This window comes from Dipteris shenzhenensis, chromosome 21 (assembly GCF_047967505.1).
Source record: "Dipteris shenzhenensis isolate YYH24624 ecotype China chromosome 21, Dip_SZ_1.0, whole genome shotgun sequence".
Lineage (NCBI taxonomy): Eukaryota > Viridiplantae > Streptophyta > Polypodiopsida > Gleicheniales > Dipteridaceae > Dipteris > Dipteris shenzhenensis.
Genome location: NC_141616.1, coordinates 35,187,566 through 35,212,327, shown reverse-complemented (window position 1 = coordinate 35,212,327; position 24,762 = coordinate 35,187,566). Strand labels below are relative to the sequence as shown.

The window sequence follows — 24,762 nt, the reverse complement described above, 5'->3', positions numbered from 1 at the left end:
GCCGCGACCTCCCCCTCCCTGTGGAGAAGTGACTGGTGCAATCTGATTGGGACGGGCTTCATCACTTGTGACATATTCCCACAAGTTATCGGCAACCATAAGATTCTGGACCATAAAACAGCAGAGAGAATAGTTGGTGCCATCCAACCTATACTCCTCGGCAAGCATCTAAAAGACATCATTCAGATTTAGCTGTGCCATTTGAGCAAACAAAAAGAGGCAAAGAAATCTCAGCAAAGTTCACGTGCTGTGAACACCCTGCTCAAGCAAGAGAAACCACTGTCAAAGCCTATACTAGGCTCGAGGATGCAGCTCAAATCTACCATAAAAAAGTCCCATGCTAGGTTATGTTACAAAGCCCAATGTCCTCTCAAGGATGTAAATGCATGACAGGTGAAGACAGCAGATGGCCCAAAGCACGATGAAGTAAGGGTGGGAGAGGCTATTGGTTGTATGCTTCGACCAATTGTCCGGGGTTTGGGTCCAAAAGTCGTGAATATAGAAAATGAGCCACCAAAAGACAGAAAATGTGTTCTCAACGCAATAGAAGCTCCCCCAAATGCTGATTTTTATTGCTATTTTGTATTAAACAGCAGGTATCACAACCACATGGACTGAAAATGCACCCACGAGTGCCAAAAGTGGGCTGTACTTTGACAAAACTGCCTGGAACAGGCCTGAAACAGCAAGTACAAAGTTCCAAAAGCCCCAAAACAGTCCCGAAATTGAAGGTAGAGCTTCCAAACAGCAAAACAGTCCTAAAAACACCTCAAAATGTGTGCCCAGCCCTCCAACCAACTGTTGCATCTAAAATCAGTGGGAAAACCCACAAAAAACAGGTCGCCTGGCTTCTAAACAGCTCCAGAGGAGCACAAAACAGGCCGCCTTGCTGAAAATGAGCTCAATGAGAGATGCGAACCAGTTTTAGAGGCCAACGACCAGCTGTAACAGCAAAAAACAGGTCAACCAGCCTTGAAACAGCCCGAAATCAGCAAGAAATATGGCGCAATTCCTCCAGGACGAGTCACCCACTTCCAAAAGTGGTCCTGGTGCTGGCTGAGATAAAAAAAGACCTAGTGGCTGCAAGTTTGGACAATGAAATGGAAGTTCCTTGCGATAGAATCGACGCCAACGGGAGTGGGAGGCACGGGAAGAGGTGGGAGAGTTCTAATACCAAATGTTGGAAATAGAAGTAAGAGATTGCGAGGGAATGGAGCTCAAGCAAGCTGGAATGAAATTGCAGCAACTACAAGCTAGGGTAGTCATAGAGACAAAACCCTTGAATGAACCCATAACTGGGATCAAAAGATGTGTGGTGATTAACTTTCGCACAAACTCAACCTCTAACTGAGGTTAGGGGTAAAAAAACCTTAATAAAGGGAAAAAGTGCCCCCCCCTAGCCCCTGACAATGGCAATTGCCTTAGCAAATATAAATATTTCTTAACAATTACCATTATACATGACCAAGACATGTTATCCTACATACATTCAAGAAATGGCATCACTACTTTTATGTGGGGGTCACTTCAAGGTTAAAACAGATCATTGAACTCTCAAATACTTCCTCTCTCAGCCAAATTTATCTCCTAAAACAGAAAAGACGGGTTGCCATTGTGCACAAATATGGTTTTGACATTGAATATAGAGTGGGCAAACAGACTATAGTGGCTGATTCGCTTTCCAGAATGTGGGCTTGTAACTTATCATCATCACAATTCATGGAACATGCCTTCAAATCACATGGACTACCGCAAGAAATTGTTAGCAATCGTGATGCTAAGTTTATGGGACATTTTTGGCAAGAATTATTCAATCTATGGGCACACTATTAACTCCTAGCACAGTTGGCCACCCTCAGACAGTATGGCCAGACTAAGAGAGTGAATAGATGGTTGGAGGACTAGCTCAGACACTTCTGTTTTCACACTCAAACTGCATGGGATAAGTGGCTGCACTTAGCTCGATTCTGTTATAGGAGTATAAAACATACTGGAATGAGTCCTTTTGTAGCTATGTATGGCTGTTAGGTGCATGTTTCTTCTAATTTTGTTTCCCACGGTCGGCGCCTCAGGGACAGCTGACTTGTATGGTTGATTTTCTCAAGCATTAATAGAAGTTCCTTTCTTTGTAATTTTTTAAAAAAAAGGTACAAGTTTCCTCTACAATTGTCAACAAAGCATCGACGAACCAACAAGTTAGTGATAACTTGGTCCACATGAATACTCTATTACATTAATGCAAAGACAACATGGCCAAAATATCAAGATCAGAACCGCAAGGAATTATATTTTTAGGAGGGAGATCATGTATACCACAAAGCTTCACAATCTTGTATGCTTCACTGAAAGGGAATACTAATATTAAACTTGCCCATAGGTACTACGGTCCTTATAAAGTATTGAGGAAAATTGGAGATGTAGCCTATCAGTTGGAACTCCCCTCATCTTCCAGAATCCACAATGTCTTGCAATAATCCATGGAAAAATGAGTATGATTCTATTATGACAAATCAAAGATCAGTGTCACAAGAAACGTTTCTAGGTTCTCACAGGCGAAACGCCTACAAACGTGGTCAAATTAGTGTATTTTATATAATATTGTATTTTTTATTTTAAAAAATTCAAAAAAACATCCACATTTCGCACATTTCTTAGAACCGTTTTGGGCAGAAACATTTCTTCACGTTTCTACTGCCCGAAATGCATTTTCTGGTTACACTGTCATAGATGGGAATTTGCAACTTGCCGAAAAGAAGGAATATCATAGGGAACCAAATTAAATTACAGGATCAAGAATGATGCAAATGGATTTTTCTTTTTTCTTTTTTCCTTTTTTGGTAAAAAAGGGCTGACTGAAAAATCAGATGCATGCCAAAAAAATTTAAGCGAATGCATTTCCTCATGTCTATGAAGTTTATATTAGTGGAAGGGTTTCCAAATTTGATTTTTTGAACGGGCGGGCTCAAACAGACATTATATGGCTTCAGACAAGCGCTCAGGTCTTTATATGCAAAAGACAGCACACTTTCTCAAAAGGAAATCAAAGATAAATTACGCTGATCCCATCCATATATCATGCATAAAAATACAGTGTTGACTTGTTGTTTTGCAGGTTTACATACTTGACTTGTGGAAGCAATGAAGCATTGGTGGCTGAAATCAAGGCAGATTAAGGCAGTTCATTTAAGATTACCTGCTTGGGTTTTATGCATTATTGATTGGGTATTAAAACCTGGTGGCTTCAAGGGAAATTATTATTCAATGGACTAGAGTTCACCAACCTTTGCACGCTCTAATTGATGCCAATGAAAAGTTCAGACACACAATCGGTGAACTCTACATTATGCAAAAATTTACAGGCAGCTTGAGGGAAGCCTGATATATTTCATATGATGTCCACAAGATGAGTCCAGGTATGCCACAACCAAAAGAGCTTCATTATACCAGAAGGCATTATACATTTGGTACCACCTACACAATAAATGTTGCTACTATGCATACTCTCACTTAGTGAGATTGCCGATTTCTACAATTTTCAACTTTACAACAATATTTTATGTTAGCACGCAAAATGCAAAAAAGGTATTGAACCTAGCACGGTCCTTGAAAGAAAACCCTAATCACAATTAATAAAGAACCCTGAACGAGTCTGCAATTAGGCTTCAAACAAACCTTGTTGGGAGAGTAGATGAGGCCTATGGTCCAAGTCTGGCTAGGTTTGAGCCTGCACCGGATTGCCAGCCACTTCCTCTACCCAATAGGATCTTGATCCAAGGTATTAAGTGCACGTAAATGAGCTAGGGGGAGGAAACATGCTCACTGAGCAAAGATGGCTTATCAATCCTTGATAAACCACCAATTTAATACAGCATACCACAAAAATTAGTGCTTGAAAATACAAATACAAAATCGTACCATGATATTACATCAAAAGTATTTGAGATGCCCTAAAATCTATCAACGTAGAACCTCAAAACAAGGTTCTACAGCTGCAATAACATATATGCAAAGACTATAGATGGTGACTATAGAATCAAAAAGTGTACTAGAGTTGAGCATTACCAATTTCCATGCTTCAATAGGTGGCCTCTCCTTCTCTCCACCATTCTTCATGGAGTTAATTAGAAATGCACTACAACCAATTATAAGGGGAAGTAAGTGACTCCATTTTAAGAATTTGCATTCCTTAGTCCACATGCTGACAACAAAATCATAGAACATTTCTAGACTTGAAACATCTGTGATAGACTATTTATATAGTTCATCGACTAAGCTAACTTCATAACAAGCTTTTGTAAAAAGGAAAATAACTATTAAGCTCGATTGCATCTATGTACATTTCAACAAGAAACATTTCACTTTCAACATTTCATCATTTCCCATTGTTCTATCTTTCTAACAGCTGCCCATCTACTCAAACCACCAACATCACCCGAAAGAAAAATATGAGGAATAAATAAATAAATAAAAACTACTTGACTTACAAAAGGTGATGCAAGTGTTCGATTACCTATAGATTGTTAAGTACTTTTGAAATGTCTCTCCTATTAAAATACCTAAAGAACATTAAGTACCTTCGAAATATCTCTTTTATTAAAGTTGGTCACACGAAACTTACAATCAAAATTACAATAAACATGATAGATATTGAAGAGACATTATTCACCTAGCAAGAGTTCCACAGGTCCTTCAGCTTTGTGCACCTACCAATGTCCAAGTCCTGAAGCTTTTTCACCTGCCCGAAGGAAGAAGGAAGCTCGGTAATGGATGCTAACCCCCCTGCCTTCAATGATTCCCAACTTTCAAGGGAACCAAAATCTTTAGGCAACTCCTTTAACTAAATGCACCTGCCAATGTTCAAGTCTTGGAGCCTTTTTAGCTGACCAAAAGAAGAAGGGGGCTTGGTGATGGATGCTAATTCCCATGCCTCCAATAATCTAAACTTTCAACGGAGCCAAAATCTTCACGCGGCTCCTTCAGCTTGGTGCAAAATGCAATGTCCAACTTGCGTAGCCTTTTCAAGTAAGAAGGGAGATTGGTGATGGATATTAATCTTGTTGCCCTCAAGGATTCCAAACTTTCAAGGGAGCCAACATCTTCAAGCAACTCCTTCAGTTAAGCGCAAGTGGCAATGTTCAGCTTCTGTAGCCTGTTTAGCTGCCTGAAGGAAGAAGGGAGCTTGGTGATGGATGTCAATTCCCATGCCTCCAACAATCTTAATTTTCAAGGGAGCCAAAATCTTCAGACAGCTCCTTCGCTCAATGCAAAAGGCAATCCATATCCTTTTTAGCTGCCCGAAGGAAGAAGGAAGTTTGATGATGGATGTTAAGAACCCTGCCTTCAACTATTCCAAACCTCCAAGAGAGCCAAAATCTTCAGGCAACAAATTGACCCTCAAAGTCCATTGTTTTTCAGGTCACAAAAAAACAGGCAATAAGTCAAGAGTCCCCTTCCCTTTGCCAAGCTCATGTACTTGCAAACATGTCTACTATACATAGCAATCAGGCGAGGATGCAGGACTGAGAAGTTGAGATCAAAATAGTACTTCGTCTTCATTTTCTTTTTCCAAAGCTCTCTCCCGTCTACGGTATAATCCTCCCCTTTCCCTTCTACCAGCCTTCTTTCTTCCAATTTCTAAATAATTATTTATTTTCCCTTTTTTTACATCACACCTTAAATCTTTAAACTCCTAACCACTCAACACCCTATTTGAACATAATCCACCCAACACACATTTGATAACACAACTCCTCCAAAACACCTCCGATTTTCAGGATATGTATCACATCTCGAAGCTCACAGAGTTCCTCTTCTTCCTATGGACTCCATAGAGAAGAGAGGTTACAACTTTCCACACCAAAACACCCTTTTTGCATAAAATAAAATTTACATTCCTCCGGGCTGCCAAATATGAGAATATGCATGGCAAACAAAAGCTAAAACGTTACTTATTTTACCACAAGAGCAATTCACACCTCCATCCATCTAACTGCACATTTATTCACTTGTCATATCTCGCCTTAAAGTGAAACGTATTCACCCGCTCTTCAAGTATTTCCCCATTACGTTCTTTCAACTCTTATGTCCCATTTGTAAAGGCCTTCAAGGTCATATACATTCACCAAAAAACCGACAATCAAGTCACTTGTCATATTTCAGAACCAAACCACCTTCTTTATAATCTTTTGCAAGAACTTTATTATCCACCTTGGCTTTCATGATTTTTTGTTGTGTTAGACCAAAGCATCCTGTCTTTGTTCATCTAACCTCTCCAAAACACACAATCTCGCTGAAGATGCTTTTAACATATTTAAGTTGTGCTCCACAACCAACCTCAAGGAAGGTAGTTCTAGCTCAATTGGTAAGGCTGCTTCTGTCCCATACACTACATGCAATGTGGTGAAACCCGTAGCCACTTTATGAGTAATACAGTACGCCCACAAAGCTGTAGGCAACCATTTTTCCCATTCAATCCCGCTTCTCTCAATCATCTTAGCAATGATATTACTCAGCATCCCATCGGTCTTCTCTACTAGACCATTACATCGAGGGTAGTTGGCTGATAAAAACCTATGCTTCACAAAAAGCTTGGACAGCAAAATCTGCCACATCTCCCCTGGCCATGACTTGTCACAATTCCAAGAAAGCATCCAAACTGTGAGCATATGTTTTCCACTAAGAAATCGGCCAGCATCACGGCATTGCAAATTGCAATCCACCACCATGTCACCTTCAGCCCATCTAGTAACAAAATTTGTGATCATTATAATATAATACTTTCCCATGGCGGGAGGATGGTAGAGGCCCCATGAAATCCACCCTCACTTCTCAAAAGGTCCTAATGTCTAATATTGGATATTGCATGCCCTCACCAACGCTCTAGAATATTTACACAAACTGAAGCACAATTCTCTATGTCCACCATAATAGATGGCATGATCTGGCCGACAACCCAATTCATCACATGAATAGCTTTGCATAAATATGCCGTTATGCAGGTCTACAGTCACATTCCTCTTGTTGATACAACACTTTTGCTCTCATGAACACCAGCTAATTGTAGGTGTTGAATTCCACACAATGCTCTTTTACGATAACCATGAATCGTAAACCTTGAAATTGCCCTTACTCATGTGTCGCAATCCACACAACTTTGTTGAATTTGAAGACAAATAGGTCATTAATTGCATCGCATCCCAAATGCATTTTGCCTCAATAATTACAGCTGAGTAATCCTCTTTTAACGACCTATTGCAACACAGCAGTCGCTTCATCCCCACAATCCTATGTTGCCCCACCATGCAATACAATCATCAACCAATTTTATCATGTCACCCACAAGCATAACCATCCACACAGCTTCAAACTTCAAAAGCCCCAAAATCTCAACCACTTTACAACTCACCTGTCCTTGGAGTCAATTAGATCAAGTACAACATAGAACTTTGAACCAAAAACCCCTCCATACGATTGTGACCTATACCAAACTATTGAACGACATAACACAAACTATATCAACTTCGTGAGATTTCTCTCCAACCAGCCCAACACACTTCAACCGGCCCAAACATATTCACACCTCAAATACACAACCCTAGAAGCGGGCCTAAACACTAGACAGCTTTCACACTTGGCATCTTGCCAATTGTCCAACCATGTGCACTTTCCCTATTGTCCATTTAGGCCCTCCCTCGGACCCATATAATAACATTTGGTCTCATTTGCCCCTAGGGATTTGACCCCAATAAGATCACTACAGACACCAGCATCAATAGGGAAAATTCTAGGACATATAGTCCTCTCATGTCCCCTCAACAAAAACCTTCATAGAACCTTGGCTTTTACCATTAAATTGACCTTGTAATCAATTGACCATTCCAAGGTCATGTCGCATTCAACTTAAACATAACATCAAACTCTTACTAATAAGCGGACTGCCTTAGTCTCCAAAAAGGTGTACATAGCAGCCCCTTGCTTGCAATCATCTTTTCTCAATCGGTATTACAATGTAATTTGTCTCAACAATCGGATCTAATATAATCAGCACAAGTATTCTTTCTTCCTAATACTCCTTAACAATAGCATCTTTTTGAAGATTCAATATTTGATATTCACAAACAACACTCAAGGTTTTAAAGTTGTCATCAGAAAGAATGGAAGCATACCATAAACCTCGATAGACAGCTGTGTGATTCGGGTGACCAGAAACTCCATATCCATCAAAAGTGATTATCTAAACATATAGAGAAACCACCCAATCAGCAACCAAGACCCGAGATGAAAGCCTCATTAAATTCTTCATTCCCTTTGAATCTATATTCTATCAATTACTTTAATTGAACCATATGATGATATTACTTTCATTGAACGATATGACTAACCACACATACATAGACAACGCACATACATACGCCCTTATATTTATATAATACATGCATACTTACATAGATTTATTTTTATTTTTATTTATATACATACATAGTCCTTTATACTTATATGATATGTACATATGTCATACATACGAATTTATATTTATATAATACATACATATGGACATAGATCTTTGGAAGCACTATCTTTTAGGGATAGATTTCCTTGTAAAGACCGATCACGAAAGTCTCAAATACTTCCTAAAGCAGCCTCTGATTAGAGAAAGACATATAGATGGTCTACCTTTCTGCAGTCATTTCATTTTCAGATCCACTACACCCCTGGTAAAGAAAATGTAGTGGCAAGACGCTCACTTATATGCGGGAGATGTTGATTTCTCACAAATATGGGCACATCTGACAACCAGAGGTACTCATCCTGCCTATCAACTTAGAGATGGATACTTGTTTATGCAAGACCAGCTATGCATAACAAAGGAACTTAGACCCGAACTGCTGGAAGAAAGTCATAATCCACCTTATGCTGGTCATAGGGGTGTTGTGGCTACATTTGCAGCCATGGAAAAACTATTTCACTGCCTTCATTTCAGCTTGTCTACCATGTCAAAAAGCCAAGCATGATGGAGGAAAAACCAAAGGTTTGCTATAGCCTTTACCCATTCCAAAAAGACCTTGGGAACACATCACCATGGATTTTATCCACTGGAATCCCAAGGACAAACCAAGGCCATGAAATGATGTGGGTCTTCATTATGCCCAAGTCCATAGTTCTAGACCAAGATTCTAAGTTCACGAGTAATTTTTGGCAAGCTTTGTTTGAAAACTTGGGAACCATTCTCAGCTTCTCTTCATCTTCTTTTCACCCACAAACTGACGGGCAAACTGAAGTTACCGATAGCACTCTTTTAGATTTGCTCAAATTTTATGTTCATGATCAGCAAACAATGTGGGAAAGGTATCTCCCTATTTTAGAGTTTGCCTACAATGACACTATCCATTCTTCTCCACTGGAAAGGCTCCTTATGAAATTATCTATGGAAGATCCTTACCTACTCCCTTAATGCAAACTAGGGAAAACATATTTGCCACTGATCAATTCATTGTGGACTATGACTTTGCTTATGCCATGGTCCGGGCAGCCATTAAAAAGGCTCAAAAAAAGCAAAGGGCATTTGAAGTAAAAGAGGGCCAATGGGTGCTATTAGGTTAAAGACGAAGGTGGCCCAAAAGAGAATATACCTCAAACTCTCTTTTGAGGAGGTAATTAACAAGGTCTCAATTCGTTTGAGACTTCCAGTCCATTGGAAGATACACAATGTATTCCACGTCAGCTTGGTAAAACCCTTTGTTGGGGACCCACCTCAAGAGCCAAGTATGGAAGACCTGAAGTAGAGGGCAATGAGATCCTTTTGATCTGGAGCATATCTTCCACAACTTCACCACCAACAGAGGAGGAAAGATTGGACAAATGTATCTGCTTAAGTTTTGAGGATTTCCATCTACAAATGCAAAATGGATGGACAGAGCTATGTTTCAAGACTTTCTTGAAATTCCGGATGCTTATGAGGAAGCATTTCAATTGAGGACAACCGAATGAAAGACAAAGGGAATGTCAAGCCTATATCCACTTGCTTGTGAATTTCTATGTATTTCAAAATCTGTATGCATGCTTTGCAAAAGAAGGTGAATGTTTTTCCTACAGTTCAATTAGGTCATGGGGGCTAGGTCCAGCATTTGAGGGTGGACCCGCTTGCCTGGGATTATCAGCACTAGTGATCCACAAGAGTGATACCCTCTCCTTGAAAGGAAACATCAAATGCACAGATTGCAGACCAACCTAGCAACCATCCAAGAGGATGTTCTCAGGCCTTGGGTGTGAGCTAGGAAACATACCAAGAGATATGAGATATAAGATAAGACGACCAACAAATACTCTATCTGTTGAGGTCAAAATGTCTCAAATATAGTTTTAGAGTGTGTCATTGTATAGGTCTAACTACTAGGAACCCATGGGTGCAGTCAGAATTCAATTCCAACCATTCTTCATTTTTAGGTTTTTTGGGGGTGACACGTGGCAACCTGCCACGTGGCAAGATGACACGTGTCAGCTGAACTGGCAGCCAGGACAGCTGTCCCACACATGTGGCAGCTAGAAGGGCAAGTGGCTAGAGCCAAATCAGGAAGGATTTGGGGCAAGTTCTTGCCTCATGGGTCCAGCAAGCCCACCAACTACTCCAGCCAATTGTCCACCTTCTATCCTGCGCCTATAAAAGAAGGGTCAGCCCCTGACTGACTCTCTCTCCAACTCTTAAAAGTACCCTCCCTGCTCATTTCAGCATTGTACTTCATGTTGGTCGTTGGTTTGGCCTCCTTTCTACCAAGCTCCCAAGGTCTGTTTCAACCCGTCCTCCATCAAGGTAGGCAACTATACAAATACTCGAGAAATCAAATCCCAAGCATAATTCCAGATTACCTGGACCATGGCTCATCGTGTGTAGTCCAATATTGCTCCCATCTCTGTCAAGGTCTATGAAGAGGCAACTACTAAAGCAAAAGACCATTCACAGGGAGCACCTCAGAAAAGTACCAGTCCAGAAACTTACGTGTTATGCCAAAGACTTAATGAATACAAGAGCCTTCCTGCTGATCTCAGGTCAGTCCTTATATTTCAACAATATGTTCAGGCTGTTAGACCTTCAGATTCTAGGTGAGTGCTACATCAGGTCAGTGATGTTAAACATAAGATTATCCTTTCCAAAGGAAAAGGGGACACCAGTTCGCCAGTGAGCTGGAAGAGTAGACTGGAAGACTATTTCATACTGTATCCGTCCTTCATCTTGAAGATCTTGCCCCGACATGATGAAGGCATCTGCAACAAGATGGTGTCGTAATTGATACTTGGGAAGCATTAAAAGAAAAATGTTCCAGACTTTTATTTCTCCTCCAGCCATGGATTAATATATATGCAGATGGTATGATTTGACTCAGCTAGGATCAATGGAAAACCATGTCAAACAACTCTGGAAATTGGTTTTATTCATCCATGGCATTGATGATAGAATTAGAATACTTAAGTTCTTTCATAGATGGCATCCTAGCATTGCCTTAGATGTGGCAGCACAAAGGACAAGCCCTCTCAATGAGGCTATGCAGATGGCTGAGTTATAAGAACCCAAATCTGAAGGAGAAGACTCTTGATATTGGCCAATCTTCTTGCATCGTCTACAATCTCTTCTATCCCTAGGTATTCTACGGTGTATGGCAGCAATATGGGGCATACACAGGCTTATAAGACTGAGATGCAAAGGCATCATTTAAACGTCCTTCAGAGGATGAGTTAGGTGATAAGAAAGACAAGATGGTTAAGTAATTCTCTCAGGCCCTCATTTTGAAAGAAAAAATAATATCTGTGCTATCTCTGTGAAGAGAAATGGACCCGGAGCATCGGAGAGTGTGCAAAGTCAAATCAGGGGCGAAGGTTTCAGCCTCTGATAATCCAGTAGCAGATTCTGAATGTCATGATTGTGACAATGATGGCAAAGATGATTATGAGGTTATTCAAGCTTCCACAAACGAGACCTCCTTTCCATTTAACCTGGGTGGTTTTACCTTGGTGAACACCATGATTTATGGTGACTGCCAGCCGAAATTCCCAAGAGCATGCCGGCCATGGAATGTAGAAATTGTTGATGATTATATGGATGACGGTAAAGAACCTGAGGGTAACTCCTGTGTTGAGGATGATGAAGTGTTTTGGGACACTCAATCTATTCTGTACAGCATCTCTCCAGAGGCTATGATGGGCTCTGGAGGTGCCCGAACTCTCACATTGAGGGGATTATTAATAGCAGATCGTACATAAGTTCATGAACTCCAAAACTGTCCAAGCAGTGAGATAGCATCTATCCACATTGGATCAGGGGCTTAAAGTTGGAGTGGCTAATGGAGAGCACTCCTTCAGAATACACTGTTGGCAGGCCACTCAGATTAAACTCTCTGAAGACTATACCTTTATCAGAGATCTACATGTTCTTGATATGGGGCCTATTGATATTGTTTTGGGCTGTGAATGGCTGAGTTCTCTATGGACTTGGATACATGTTTATGAAGTATGACCAAAACATTAACAAGAGAGACAGGGAGATAAAGGAGTTCACATTTGACATCACAAGACTACACAACCTAAGAAGCATGGAAGCTAGCTAGTCACATTTGCTGGACCATCCCTTCTTTTTATTTGCACTAATTGGTTTTACGCATACCAAGTACCAAAGAGACAAAGATGCAACACAAAACACCGAGCAAAATTTTTGAACATAGCCTACACAAGGAGATAAAAAGATTATATTACTCAACCCAGAGATCAAAGCAGACTCCTTATAAAAAGACCGCAAAATAGATAAATTTGACAAGCAATCAACACTGCATATATGGCCGTATTGAACAATTGAGTAATTGTGAGGCATTCTTACAATATTCAAAGTAGCAAACTGCTTGTATTATCGGAATCGGTCAAGTGTTTGTAAGTCTTTGCAGGATGGTCTTTACTTACAGACTGTTCTAATAAGGACACTTTCCATTGGCAGGACACAAGAAGGGGCAAAGATATTTACTCACAATATCTGTGGTGTGCATAGCAACTGACTTCTCCAGTATTTGTGCAATTAAATCATGGCTCCAGATTACCTTGTGACCATCCTGCAAATCACAAATAGAAATAACAACATGATGACCTCGCTAGCATCATGAGTTGAGAGCAGCTTCCTAAGCAGTTAATTACATCTAAGAGACCTGTCTTTTGGCAGATATGAGATGGAGCCTTACTTGAAGAGATGGATCATCCAGTATCTCCACGTTCTCCTGTCGCACCTACACCTCAGCAGCTGATGCATGAGCATTTATGGGCCTAGCCTATGCAATGCCAAAGAGATCAATAAATTATATACCTAGATGAATCCAGGAACATTCCCAAACTCATCCTCTAAAAACACAACATAGTGCAGTTTCAATCTCATGATAGTCACAAGGTTGAAAACCATAAACTCCATCATGCATAGCAGGGACTAGCTACTATGACATCCCCACTGACGTCATCAGCGCCCAACAGTGGGTGTAGACCATAGTATAAAAATATGCTCTCACACATACAAATCCACACACCCACACATACTTGAGCATCCATTTATACAAAGTCTTCGTACTGAGTTTCTGTCGGCACTCCGGAGGTGAAGGGCAGACTCAGCCATGATGAAGGCTAGCACTAAAGGAGAAGGCTAATCAAAAGGTAGTCCAAAATCTCTTCATTCAAGCTACAACTGCTTGTGAAGTCTAAACATTTTCATTTTAGTCTCTCCCCAACGAGCTCTAAATCTAAATCTAGCTGATAGGGCAACGCACCATTTAAGATAGAAAGAATTATCACAATACCAGCAGGCCGCAACTTGGACGAAAATTTCACAATTTTCATAATTTTCATTCTATAGTTCAAGCTCTAACCGATTGCATAATTGCCCTCTTGTACGTCCCCCTAGGATTCCCATTTTGCAGCAGCTTCTGCAGGAATGACAGTCCAAAACAAAACATAGGGCTAAGCTAGCTTAAGTACCTTTAGAAGAGAAACAGCAGAAACTAGTTCTTGCTTCCTTATAGCACCCAAACCTTCGGCATTCCCTGCAGACACCAATCAAGTAAACATTATTTCCACTAACCTTGGGCAGACCAGAAAGACATTTTTCTAGTTGTAGGCTCTTTGGCCATATGACCATAATTTTGATACAGCTGATATACAAAGAGTCTACACAAGCCTCAACAGATGCTCTTCAAATAACTAACCGTATGTGTTGTAAGGGTGCTCAGAATAAAACCTGAACTATAGGTTTGATCTATTTTTTGTACTATGAAGGCAAAGCAAGTACAATGAACTGCATGGCTATGCCAGGCATCCTCCTATGCCCATGACATTTGATGTGTTCTCTGAGTCACCCATCAAGAACCGAAGGGAGATCTGAAGAGATCCTCAATCACTATACCAAAATTGGGGCTATGTGCAACTCCAGAGGAGAAAGGAGCCGAGGCTTGCTTCCCACCTAACTTATGGCTGTGTTGACCAGATCAAACTGGTTAAGCTGAAGGCTTGACAGAGAATATATGAACATGCATCCATTACCCCGATAAGTCCAGATACAATGTCAAACGATAGAGAGCTTGCTTGCTAAATCCAACTCCCTGCAGCAGAAGACTGCCCCAAGATTACAACATCACATGAAACATCAACTTACTCCATGTGTACAGCCAAAAGAATACTTGTGTAGATGGAGAAACTCAAGTGCAAACCACACCAATGACTGTACCTATACCTGCAGCACACTATGGCTGAGGCAATGCACCCAAAATGGCCTTGCATGCTGTACCACCTGCTGTAGACTGTTCCTTTCCGCCACATGCCTTCCTGTCTAGGAATCAGTAGCTACAGCGTGGAGTCCTCCTGCTCACCCTCTTGTGCACTACTATAGGCCATCATTGTGTAGATCTGCCCCTTTGTGTGCTCCTAGAAGGCTCCAAAACAGCAGACTGAACTGCTCAATTGATGGCAGAATGACCTGCACTAATAGGGCTCCCGTGCACCCTCAGAGATGATCTGCAGGTTGAGCACCAATTGATGGATGGAACCCCAAATGGGGACTTCTTATATAGAGAATAGACTCCCCCAAACAGACAAACCTGGTCTGTAATCTAGCCGACCCTGACAAGGACTGGCCCACCTAACTGTCAACCTGTCCTGTCCCAATGCCGACCTGCCACGTGGCAGGCTAACAGGCAGGTGAGCCTGCATATGCTTGCCAACTGTTGGGCCAGGGCTATAAATGGCCCCAGCCCCTCCTATTTGCTGCTCCCTGTGCAGCACATTTCTCCAGCCCCTTGTCCCATATCTAGGGCACAAAGCTGGGCCAATAGTGGTAAATAAAGGACAGGTATTGTCGTAAGGTTGGGAAGGAATGGCTAAGAACTACGGCAATAGACTCAAATTGCCAATCTGAACTGGGAACCAATGGAAGAATCTTGAAGCAAACGAAATCCTGCTGTAGATCTAACTTCAATTGACAATTGTATGCACATGAATAAACTCACAAAGACACTCAGATGTGGATTAAATGACAGCACTAGATATGACAACGTATAGGCTAATCTTCTCCATCAGATCCCCATCCATGGTCTGCAGCTCTGCCAGCCTCACTCCTCCATCTTCAAGCTCTGTTTGCTGCCCACATGGCAGTCCTGCTACTCCATGTGCTTCACCCTATGCTGCCCTCAACACCGCCATGTAAGCACATCTTCATGCCATCCACATGTCTGCCAACTTCTCTTAAACTTGTGCAGGCTTCATGTCCCTATGCTCTCCTCATTCAGGGGTTTACAAGACAATGAACCATTTACTCCAACACCTTCTCTGAGTATCCCACAATGACCCAATGATGTATCTGCTACATCAGCTTCTTTTCAGAAGCTCTCAAGAACATGTTGAGAAGTTTATAGAAATCGAGTCCAAATATCCCCCTAGCCCAGTGCCTGCCAACTGGCCTCCCCTCTTGGCACCATGTGTCCTCTAATGGACTCCCTCCATTTAGCCCCCTTTTGGGCTATCCTTTGCACCTCTTTGAAAATGCCTAGGCCTAGAGTGACCCCTACACCCAAGCCCTCGAGGCCCCTATCTATACGAGCACTATCGAGCCCTTCAATTTCTCGCCTTGCCATAACCAAGCCATAGACTCCCATGATAATGGTCGACGTAACACTAACGTGTTGTGTCTTAATATGTCTTGCAACCATGCTTTGAGGCAGGCTATGAGTTAGTATTGATATGTCTTGCAACTATGCTTTTAGGCGGACTATGAGTTAGTGATTGGCATTGACTGGAGCATGGGCTCCAAAACTCACAGGTATACTACTGGGAGTACTTCTGGGGCTTACTTGGCTTCTTTTTACAGCAAATAGTAGCATCTTTTGGCACTTAGTGTTTGCTAGGATGGATGGTGAGAACTTGTAAGCATTTATATAAGGAGCGTTCTTGGCGAAGGCATGTGCAGCCTATTGTTGTTTGATGGACCTTAGCTCTATGGAGTTGACATTGCCATGTCAAGCTAAGATTGAAGATTTCTCAAGGAGTGTTGTGAAGAATATATGATACGATTGACTCTTTTTGTCTAGCAACCAGCCTGCGCAGCTTCACTCTTCAACTTTCTAACAGATTTTCGTCACGAGCCGTGTTCACAGATCGTCGAGTTTCGCAGACCTGTTCACAAAGTATACAGAGAGGCAATAACAGCCTGCGAGCGGCCTTCACTTTGTTTGACATCGTGAATGTACCGGCCTCTTTTCTTGCACATGAAGGGAAGACTCGCACTTGATGAAGTGACAAGAAGAGACAATTGACGGCCGTTTCACCAACCTGCTCACAGCAAATACAGAGAGTTTGTGAGCTAATGTAAACTCTTAAAAACAGGGCGATTGGTCTTTTGGACAACTTGCATGAGAGCCTCGACTTCCCACAACCCGCCTTTGTAGATCTGCAAGCAGAAGAAACTCAAAAGAAAGCCACGTCAGCATAAGGTTCCTAGACTTAGTATAAGCCACCTCATCAATCCTTTTAAACCCTCCCTTCTAAAGTTTTAAGGACCACCCTTATTTTTCTAATTCAAGGATCTATCTCTCTTTCCAAGGTCCTTAAGTGCGTTTTAGCCTCGCTGATTTCAAGAAAAAGATCGAGAATCAAAGCTCGTGTTAACGAATTTGAGACTGGGTATCGTAGCAAAAGGCGGGATGAAAGCGAAGATCACAAGTAAAGAGCGAGACGGCTTCCAATTCGGATTCCAAACCCTCGAGTAAATACCAAGGAAGTGGCCATCGTATTTTTTTCCCGATAAAAGCCTTTTGCTTTATAATATCTGAAAAGTTTTCATTTTTTAAATAATGAGTCCAAAAAAAAAAAAGACGATCAGGGAGGGAGAAAGAAAAAAAGTTTTCAAGAGGAGGAATCCCTGAAGCACTGCCTTTGGAGCTGTTCGCATGCTCAGATAGTGTGGAAGGGAGCCATGGGGATCTTAGCAAGGGGGGCACTCGAGCTAGGACCGGTCACTTGGGGAGCTTTTTGTTGGTGCAGCACCGAGTTGGGACATCACCTAGCTTACGAGTTCTCTCGGCACGATCCAGTTTTCTTCATCACGCAGGCCACCTGGGCATACATGGAAAGCTTTCCTTCGCATCTGACAGAGACAGATGCAAGAGCGATGACTCGGCACCCAGTTTGGGAGATCATTGGGAGTATTGTAGGCTGGCATATCTCGACCTCCAGATGCACGCAGACCCTAGGAGATCAAGCTTCTTCCGCTACCCAGACCCAAGCGGACATCTGGAGCACGATCATTCACGCGCTCAAGGGTCAGGGGGATTAGAGTCAGGGGGACTCCCGGGCAGGGAAAGAGAAGAGACGGCGCTTCCTTCGCGACTGGGACCATCAGGAGCTTTTCTTCCAGCACTCTGCTCAGAGTCTTCAGTGGCATTACTCGCCCCCACTGTGACTGTTTGTCCACACTCAGATGATTATGCCCTGAGAGGCTTGTAATTATTTTTTTGTTTACCCCGAGCTATATCCATTTTGTGATTACAACCCGCTGGCCTTTAGGCCTTCTTGTACTCTCGTTTTTCAAGTAATATAAGTAGCACTACTTTTTGCGAAAAAAAGAAATAAAGAAAGAAAGAAATTTTATTAAAGTCTTCGAAAGACCAATGGGTCCATGAGACTGTGAAAATCCTGATACAACGAGCTGTGGTAGTGGAGTTACTAAGCGAGCATCCATACCAATGTAAAATGTAAAAATGTAGAATGACAGTACTAAGTCCTAAGTACAACATAGTCATGTCGATGATCGACTATATATCAATCTCAACATCATCATCAACATCATCATCATCAACAACAATAGCAGGACATCAGGATGGATGAGACAGTGAAGGCATGAAGTCGACAATAGAGTGTTGTCGGCCACTCAAAGGTGTACTCCTGGCATGTCTCCTAGTCATAGCTCTACCTCTGACCAGAGCTACTGTGACCCTTGTCGATCGGGCTCCGAGTTTAAACAAGGAGGAGATGTCCCCAAGTGTGATCTGTGTGTTGATCCTCTATCAAAGCTGTTGGGTCACAAGCTCCGGATCACGGTCATGTCGAGGCCTCGTCTTGTGGGGGTCCATGTGATCTGGCTGAAAGAACTCCGTGATAGAGCTCTGAGAGGGATCGGCCGAGCAAGAAGTCTACTCATGTCTCCGTGCTCGGAGTATCCTCTCGCGGTGTCTAAGTACCTCATGAATGAAACCTGCCAAACACCGCTGGTCTGGGTAGGAGAGAAAACAGGCCAAAATCCCATAGCTATCTCTGAAGGGGCAGTAGAAATGCCCTCGAATCTCATAGTAAACAAGACACCTGAAGATGAAATGCTCCTCTATCTCAACCTCCTACATGTCACACACTCTGCATATGCGCCTCTCCTTGGGTAGTCACTTTGCTCTGCTGCTCTCGATGCGAAGTCTGTGTGAAGAGACCCGAAACTGCCCAAGAGAGATCCTCAACGAGTGAGGTAGGTGAATTTGCGTGTATCCTAGTGGGTCAATGAAACCCTCCGCTGTCATATGTAAGAAGTGATCTCTGTAGAAGCTAAGCTTCACTCGGTGTTCACTCGTTCCCAACTAGGTCCGAAATGTGTGTAGTTGTAGTAGATCCTCACGAATAACCTAGTTGACTTCGTGTGATAGGAGGGGAGAAAACAGAGCATCCATGCTGTACTGGAAGGGAGGTAGTCTATCCATGTGGAGCCCCAGTCGCTCAAACCCTCTCTCTGTACGTGCATACTAGCACCTCTGGTCCCCTCTTGCTACAAGTGCCATAGAAGAGGATAAAGCTATCTGTGGTACTCTGCTACATCCCGAGGTGTAATTCCCATATTGCCAGACTTAGTACAGATACGTGATGACCTGAAATGCAGCATCTAGCTGTAAAGGAAGTGACCCAAACTCAGCCTGAATGATCTGGTAAGGAACAGATGGCTTACCACGAATCATCCGTAATAACATGAGAACCTATAGTCGCTCCGCACGGGCCCACTCTATATCCAACACGTCTGGCTCCCAACATGGACTGCTGTACATCCCCACTGGGCGAACCAAGGAGTCAAAAAGCAACCCCTTGATGAGTGGATCCTGAAAGTGCAAGCAAAAGCACTACCTCTCTAGTCTGGCCAATGAAGCATATCCTCTGCTCAAGTGTGCCTGCATCGTGGGTCTCATAGTGAAGCTGGGTCCGAAAAAGATAACCCCAAGATAACCGTATAATGAAACTATCTCAACAGATGACCCCTCAAATGTGAACTGCTCCTAACACATGATGGCTCTAGATGTATTGAAGATCATGACCTTGGTTTTACCTAGCTTGACCTTCAAATCATAGGACTCACAAAAGGATTGTAGTGCGTCTAGGTGTCTCTGAAGCCCCTCTGTCGAGAAAGACAAGAGAGCCACATCATTTGCGTAGAGCAATACCTAGATCAACGTGCCCGCAAGAGAGCAACATACATCCCCCTGTGTCTGCATCACTGTCTCAAGCTCGTCAATGTAGAGACCAAACAAGATAGGCGATAGAGGACACCCTTGTTTGACCCTGATAGTGCTCATGATCTCGTCTGTCCACCCGGATCCTGCCTAAACTCTATCTAAAACTCTCTCGTAAAGTGCCATGATAGCCTAAATGATCTCCTGGTCATAACCCAAGTCCTGTAGGCGCCGTATGAGGCGGTCTCTCGGAACCGTGTCAAATGCCTTGCGAAAATCCACAAAGCAACAATAAACCCTATGCTTCTATGCCTTCGCCTCACATTTAAGCGTGAGAATGTGATCCATGGTTCCATGATCACGCCGAAGTCCGGCCTGTCCTGATACTCTAAGTCCTCGATGCTCTACAAATCTGCTAACCTTGGAGTCAAGTACTAATGCATAAACCTTGGACATGACATGTCCAATCATGATGGTCATGTAGTTCTCCGGGCTCATGGGACCCCCTACCTTGTGAATGGGTGAGATAGTGTTAATGGTCCAAGTGCGTGGAAACCCCTAACAAACAGCTTCATTAAAAAGCTTTGCTAAGATCAGGGCTAGGAGGTTAATCCCATATGCATTGAACTCAATGCATAGCCTCTCATGATCCTTTGCTCAGCCATTATGAAGTTTCATCACGGCACCCTTTACCCCTCCTCTAGTAAAGAGAGTGCAGGATGTGGGACGGGGCATGTGTGACAAATTACGGATTGGCTGATTTGGGATGTCATAAAGTGTGCGTGCATAATCAAACCAGATCTGAGTGTCAATGAGTGATAGGGGGGACCTTCCTTCCAAAAATCTCCGCTAGAAGTCCTTAGAGTTGTTACTAAACAAAATGTTCGATAGCTCCTCCTCGTTCCGAAGTCTAGTTTCTTCCTCTTTACCAGTCTACATTACTCGCGTAGCATATCTGGTGCGCTCGGAAGACTATTTTTGGTTTCGAATTTGAGCTGACGGTGTAAAGCCTTACACTCAATATCATACCAACTATTACACGGTACGGTCCCAAGGGTGGTGGACGGGTGGAGCAGGTGGTGTGGGGGAAAGCGTGAATGGCAGCCTCATGTAGTGAGCGGGTGACAAGGGCAACACGATCCTCTAAAAGGGGTATGAGTCAATATAAGTGAGAAGTATGTACACACGGCCAAAGTAAGAAGGTGAGTGATCCCGATCAAAGCGTATATCGTAGTAGGTGGAGTAAGAACTGAGTGGGGTGGAAGGTGCTATGCGAAGGGAGGTGGAGATGCTAAGGAAAAGGTATGTATGATCAACCCCTACAGGGAGAGGTGCTACAGTGAAGTTAATGATGCGAGATGTGAAGGTAGGGAATCCCATGATGTAATCAACAACGCTGAAGCCTCCCCCATGTGGAAAGCATATGAAACCACTTGAAGCGGGCCCTCTGCCAAGACCGTTATAGATAATGAGATCATGTATCCTGTCGAGGTCTAATAGGACCTGCCCATAAGATGTAAATGGACCTCACCTGTCAGCCGAAACCCGTAGCATACCTGCCTCCTCAAGGTCAATGTCTGGCAATAGAGTGAAATCATCTCTGAAGTCGAGGAGTGGTACTTGACGTGCCCGTGTCCTCGCGTTAAAGTCCCCCACTAGGAGGACTTCTCTGAAGTCAACGATGGATTGATAAAGAGCAACAAATAGGGATGTCTCATCATCACCTCGGATATCTCTAGCAAAGTGGGAGGTCTCAGGGGGAAAGTAACAAACTGCGACAAACAGATCCCGGCTATCCATGTGCCAAATTCGGATCCAAAGAAACTTGGAATGTGCATCTCTCTGCTCTAATAAATGGTCCCCAGAAGTGTGGATCTGAAAAGGACTGCAACTCCCCCTGAACCTCGAACTCCTCCTGTATCCCTCGTCTCATCTCTATAGGCAGACTCTTAGAAAATACCCAACAGAGGGTACACACAGCGGAAGACTTATAGTAATGCCCAGGAGCTCACACAGTGTGGTGTGGGGTGTGGAATCACAAACTTCTTAACTTATGTGCATTCAATAGGTGTGCAGACTCATCAATAGACAATGAACCAGCCAGATATAGAAGACACCAAAACTTATATATTTCCATCCAAAACTATGGGCACAATACAAAAGAGATAGATCCAGAGTCCCACCAATGGTGTGGTCCTCTGATCTAACCACAAGGTCCTTCTCCCACAAGGTCCTTCTCCTATATGCCGGCTATCTTTAGACTCGAGCCCGCGTGCTCCACCTCGAGCGTAAGTAGACTTTCCGTCCAAAGATCTCAGCACCTTGCTGCCCTAGTAGACAGCCTAGGCTCAGCCCCAAGTGAGCTCAGTCTGCAGCAACTCTGGCCCTGCTTTACCTCCTGAATGTAGGCCCAAAGATCAGGCTTCTGCTGCTCCTGCTGCTCCTCTGTTTGCTGACTTGCTGGAGGTGAAATGAGGCCACAAGCCTCTCCTTTTATAGGCCCTAAGGCCTGCTGAGAAAACCGACCAGCCAGCCCTAAATGGGCCGACTGGCTGGTCTGTTCGGGCCGACCAGTCTGCCCCAAAACAGCCCTATAAGGGCTCACAAAACTAGGGCCCTTTGGCCCACACTTCTAGGGCTTTTGGCCCTCCAATCTAGGCAGGAGCCCAGCCTATATAAGGCATGCCACTGCCCACTGGCAGCCCAATTAGCTGCTCCACCAGGCCTGCTGGTTCTGCCCTCTGCCAGGCTCTTTCCAGCCACGTGTCCTGCACCGTACTGCTCCATACATCCTGCTGAGTCATCGCACCTTTCATGGGGATCTGTTGCAGTCCATACGCCTGCCATGAAGCTTTGTCTTGCCAGGCCAGATCCAGGGCTACATGCCCCCGCCATCTTTCCTGCACAAGGTTTTCTTTTCTTGTGAGGTGCTGCCCATGTGGCAGCCCCCTCTCTCTCTCTTCTCTGGGCATCTTCTGCCCTAGGTCTCCCTCCCCCACGCTCTCCTCATTTGGGGGCTTACAGATGGGGAGGTGACCTTTCCAACACCCCCTCTCACCGACACATCTCGGCCCAATGCCAACACGTCGATGACGATGCTCCAGTGACTCCCTAGTCGTAGTCCTATGGAACCTTTCGGTGTCGAAATCTTTTCCTGGCTTTTCATCTAGTGGATCCTGCTCCACCAAGTCTGGTTCCGCTTCAGCACATCATCTTGGTACACAGGTCCATCTCTGGTAGCACCTCCTAGCACCACCTCCTTCAGTCATGTTCCCGCCTTCAAACTCGAGCAATCCAGCCATCACGATCTTCCAATTGTCCCCCTCATAATGAGTGAACAACCTGGAGTCTTCCAGGCACCATGCTCTGAGGGTCTGTTTCAACCCGTCTTTCCTTTGGCAAGGTCTGCAACCAATGAATATTTCCAAATAACCTGGACCATGAACTCTCGCTGAGTTCTCAAGCAAGTACTCTTCTGGCTTCAGTACTCTTTGTCCATCACCTTCTAGCAATCTGCATCCGAGATTTGAAGAAGCAACAATACTTCCCCTTCTGCCTTCGAAGAAGGCCAATTCCTTCCAATCTCGTATCACCTAAGACAAATGAAGAGCAGAGTCTCTCCACAGCATGCTATAAAGGCTCAAATGCAAAATATCAAATACATACCAGATTGTTGTACTGCCTGAATGTTTGCCTTGAAAGAAAACTCCCATTGAGGCACCCACCAAGCGCCTGTATAATCCTGTACTGTCCCCTTCTGAATTCCAGCATCCATCTGACCATGAGACCCCAGGGCCTTCCATGGAATCCACCCTCGTGTTAGTGTCAACAGCCACGCACCTGGAAGATACCAAGCGCTCCATGCTGTCCTTCACCTTTACAAAGGCCTCTGACTCCTCGTCGACCCACATCTCTATGTCAGACATCCTCACTCTGATTTCTGGATCAATATATCTGACCTCGGTAACACTCGGTGATGTCACTAGGAACAACTCTTTGATTACCGCCTCTCCCTCTGAATCTGAGTCAAACTCCTTTTTGTCTTTCTGCTCCGCCTTTTTCTTTCTGCAGTCCTTTGCAAAATGTCCTGGTGTATCACAATAGAAGCACTTCTTCTTCTGCTTCCTTTTAGAAGTCCCCTCGTCGTCAGAGTCGCCTTTCTTGGACTTGCCACTGATAGGCTTGCCCTTTCCTTTGCCAGCGGAGTCCTTCGCCAGCATCGCCTTGTCGTCTTTGTCCTCGTTGTAGAGCTCCTGCAGCAACTCTGGCCCTGATTTGCCTCCTGGATGTAGGCCCAAAGATCAGGCTTCTGCTGCTCCTGCTCCTGCTCTGTTTGCTGACTTGCTGGATGTGAAATGAGGCCGCAAGCCTCTCCTTTTGAAGGCCCTAAGGCCTGCTAAGAAAACCAAGCAGCCAGCCCTAAATGGGCCGACTGGCTGGTCTGTTTGGGCCGACCAGTCTGCCCCAAAGCAGCCCTATAAGGGCTCACAAAACTAGGGCCCTTTGGCCCACACTTATAGGGCTTTTGGCCCTCCAATCTAGGCAGGAGCCCAGCCTATATAAGGCATGCCACTGCCCACTGGCAGCCCAATTTGCTGCTCCACCAGGCCTGCTGGTTCTGCCCTCTGCCAGGCTCTTTCCAGCCACGTGTCCTGCACCGTACTGCGCCGTACATATTGCTGAGTCATCGCACCTTTCATGGGGATCTGTTGCAGTTCGTACGCCTGCCACGAAGCTTTGTCTTGCCAGGCCAGATCCAGGGCTACATGCCCCCGCC

At 43.8% G+C, this 24,762-nt stretch overlaps 1 protein-coding gene across 2 annotated transcripts in view; it reads right to left on the bottom strand.

Moving 5' to 3' along the window:
- The window catches only part of LOC147888783 (putative N-acetylglucosaminyl-phosphatidylinositol de-N-acetylase), a 41,230-nt gene that overhangs the window by 2,129 nt on the left and 14,339 nt on the right, over positions 1 to 24,762 (bottom strand). For both annotated transcript variants that reach the window (XM_087393006.1, XM_087393005.1), the window contains exons 4-8: positions 13,996 to 14,060; positions 13,215 to 13,259; positions 13,008 to 13,088; positions 8,166 to 8,233; positions 4,063 to 4,132 (exon numbers count right to left, since the gene is read on the bottom strand). In XM_087393006.1, the coding sequence (XP_087249132.1) occupies positions 4,063 to 4,132; positions 8,166 to 8,233; positions 13,008 to 13,088; positions 13,215 to 13,259; positions 13,996 to 14,060 (329 nt within the window). The remainder of the gene's footprint in view (positions 1 to 4,062; positions 4,133 to 8,165; positions 8,234 to 13,007; positions 13,089 to 13,214; positions 13,260 to 13,995; positions 14,061 to 24,762) is intronic.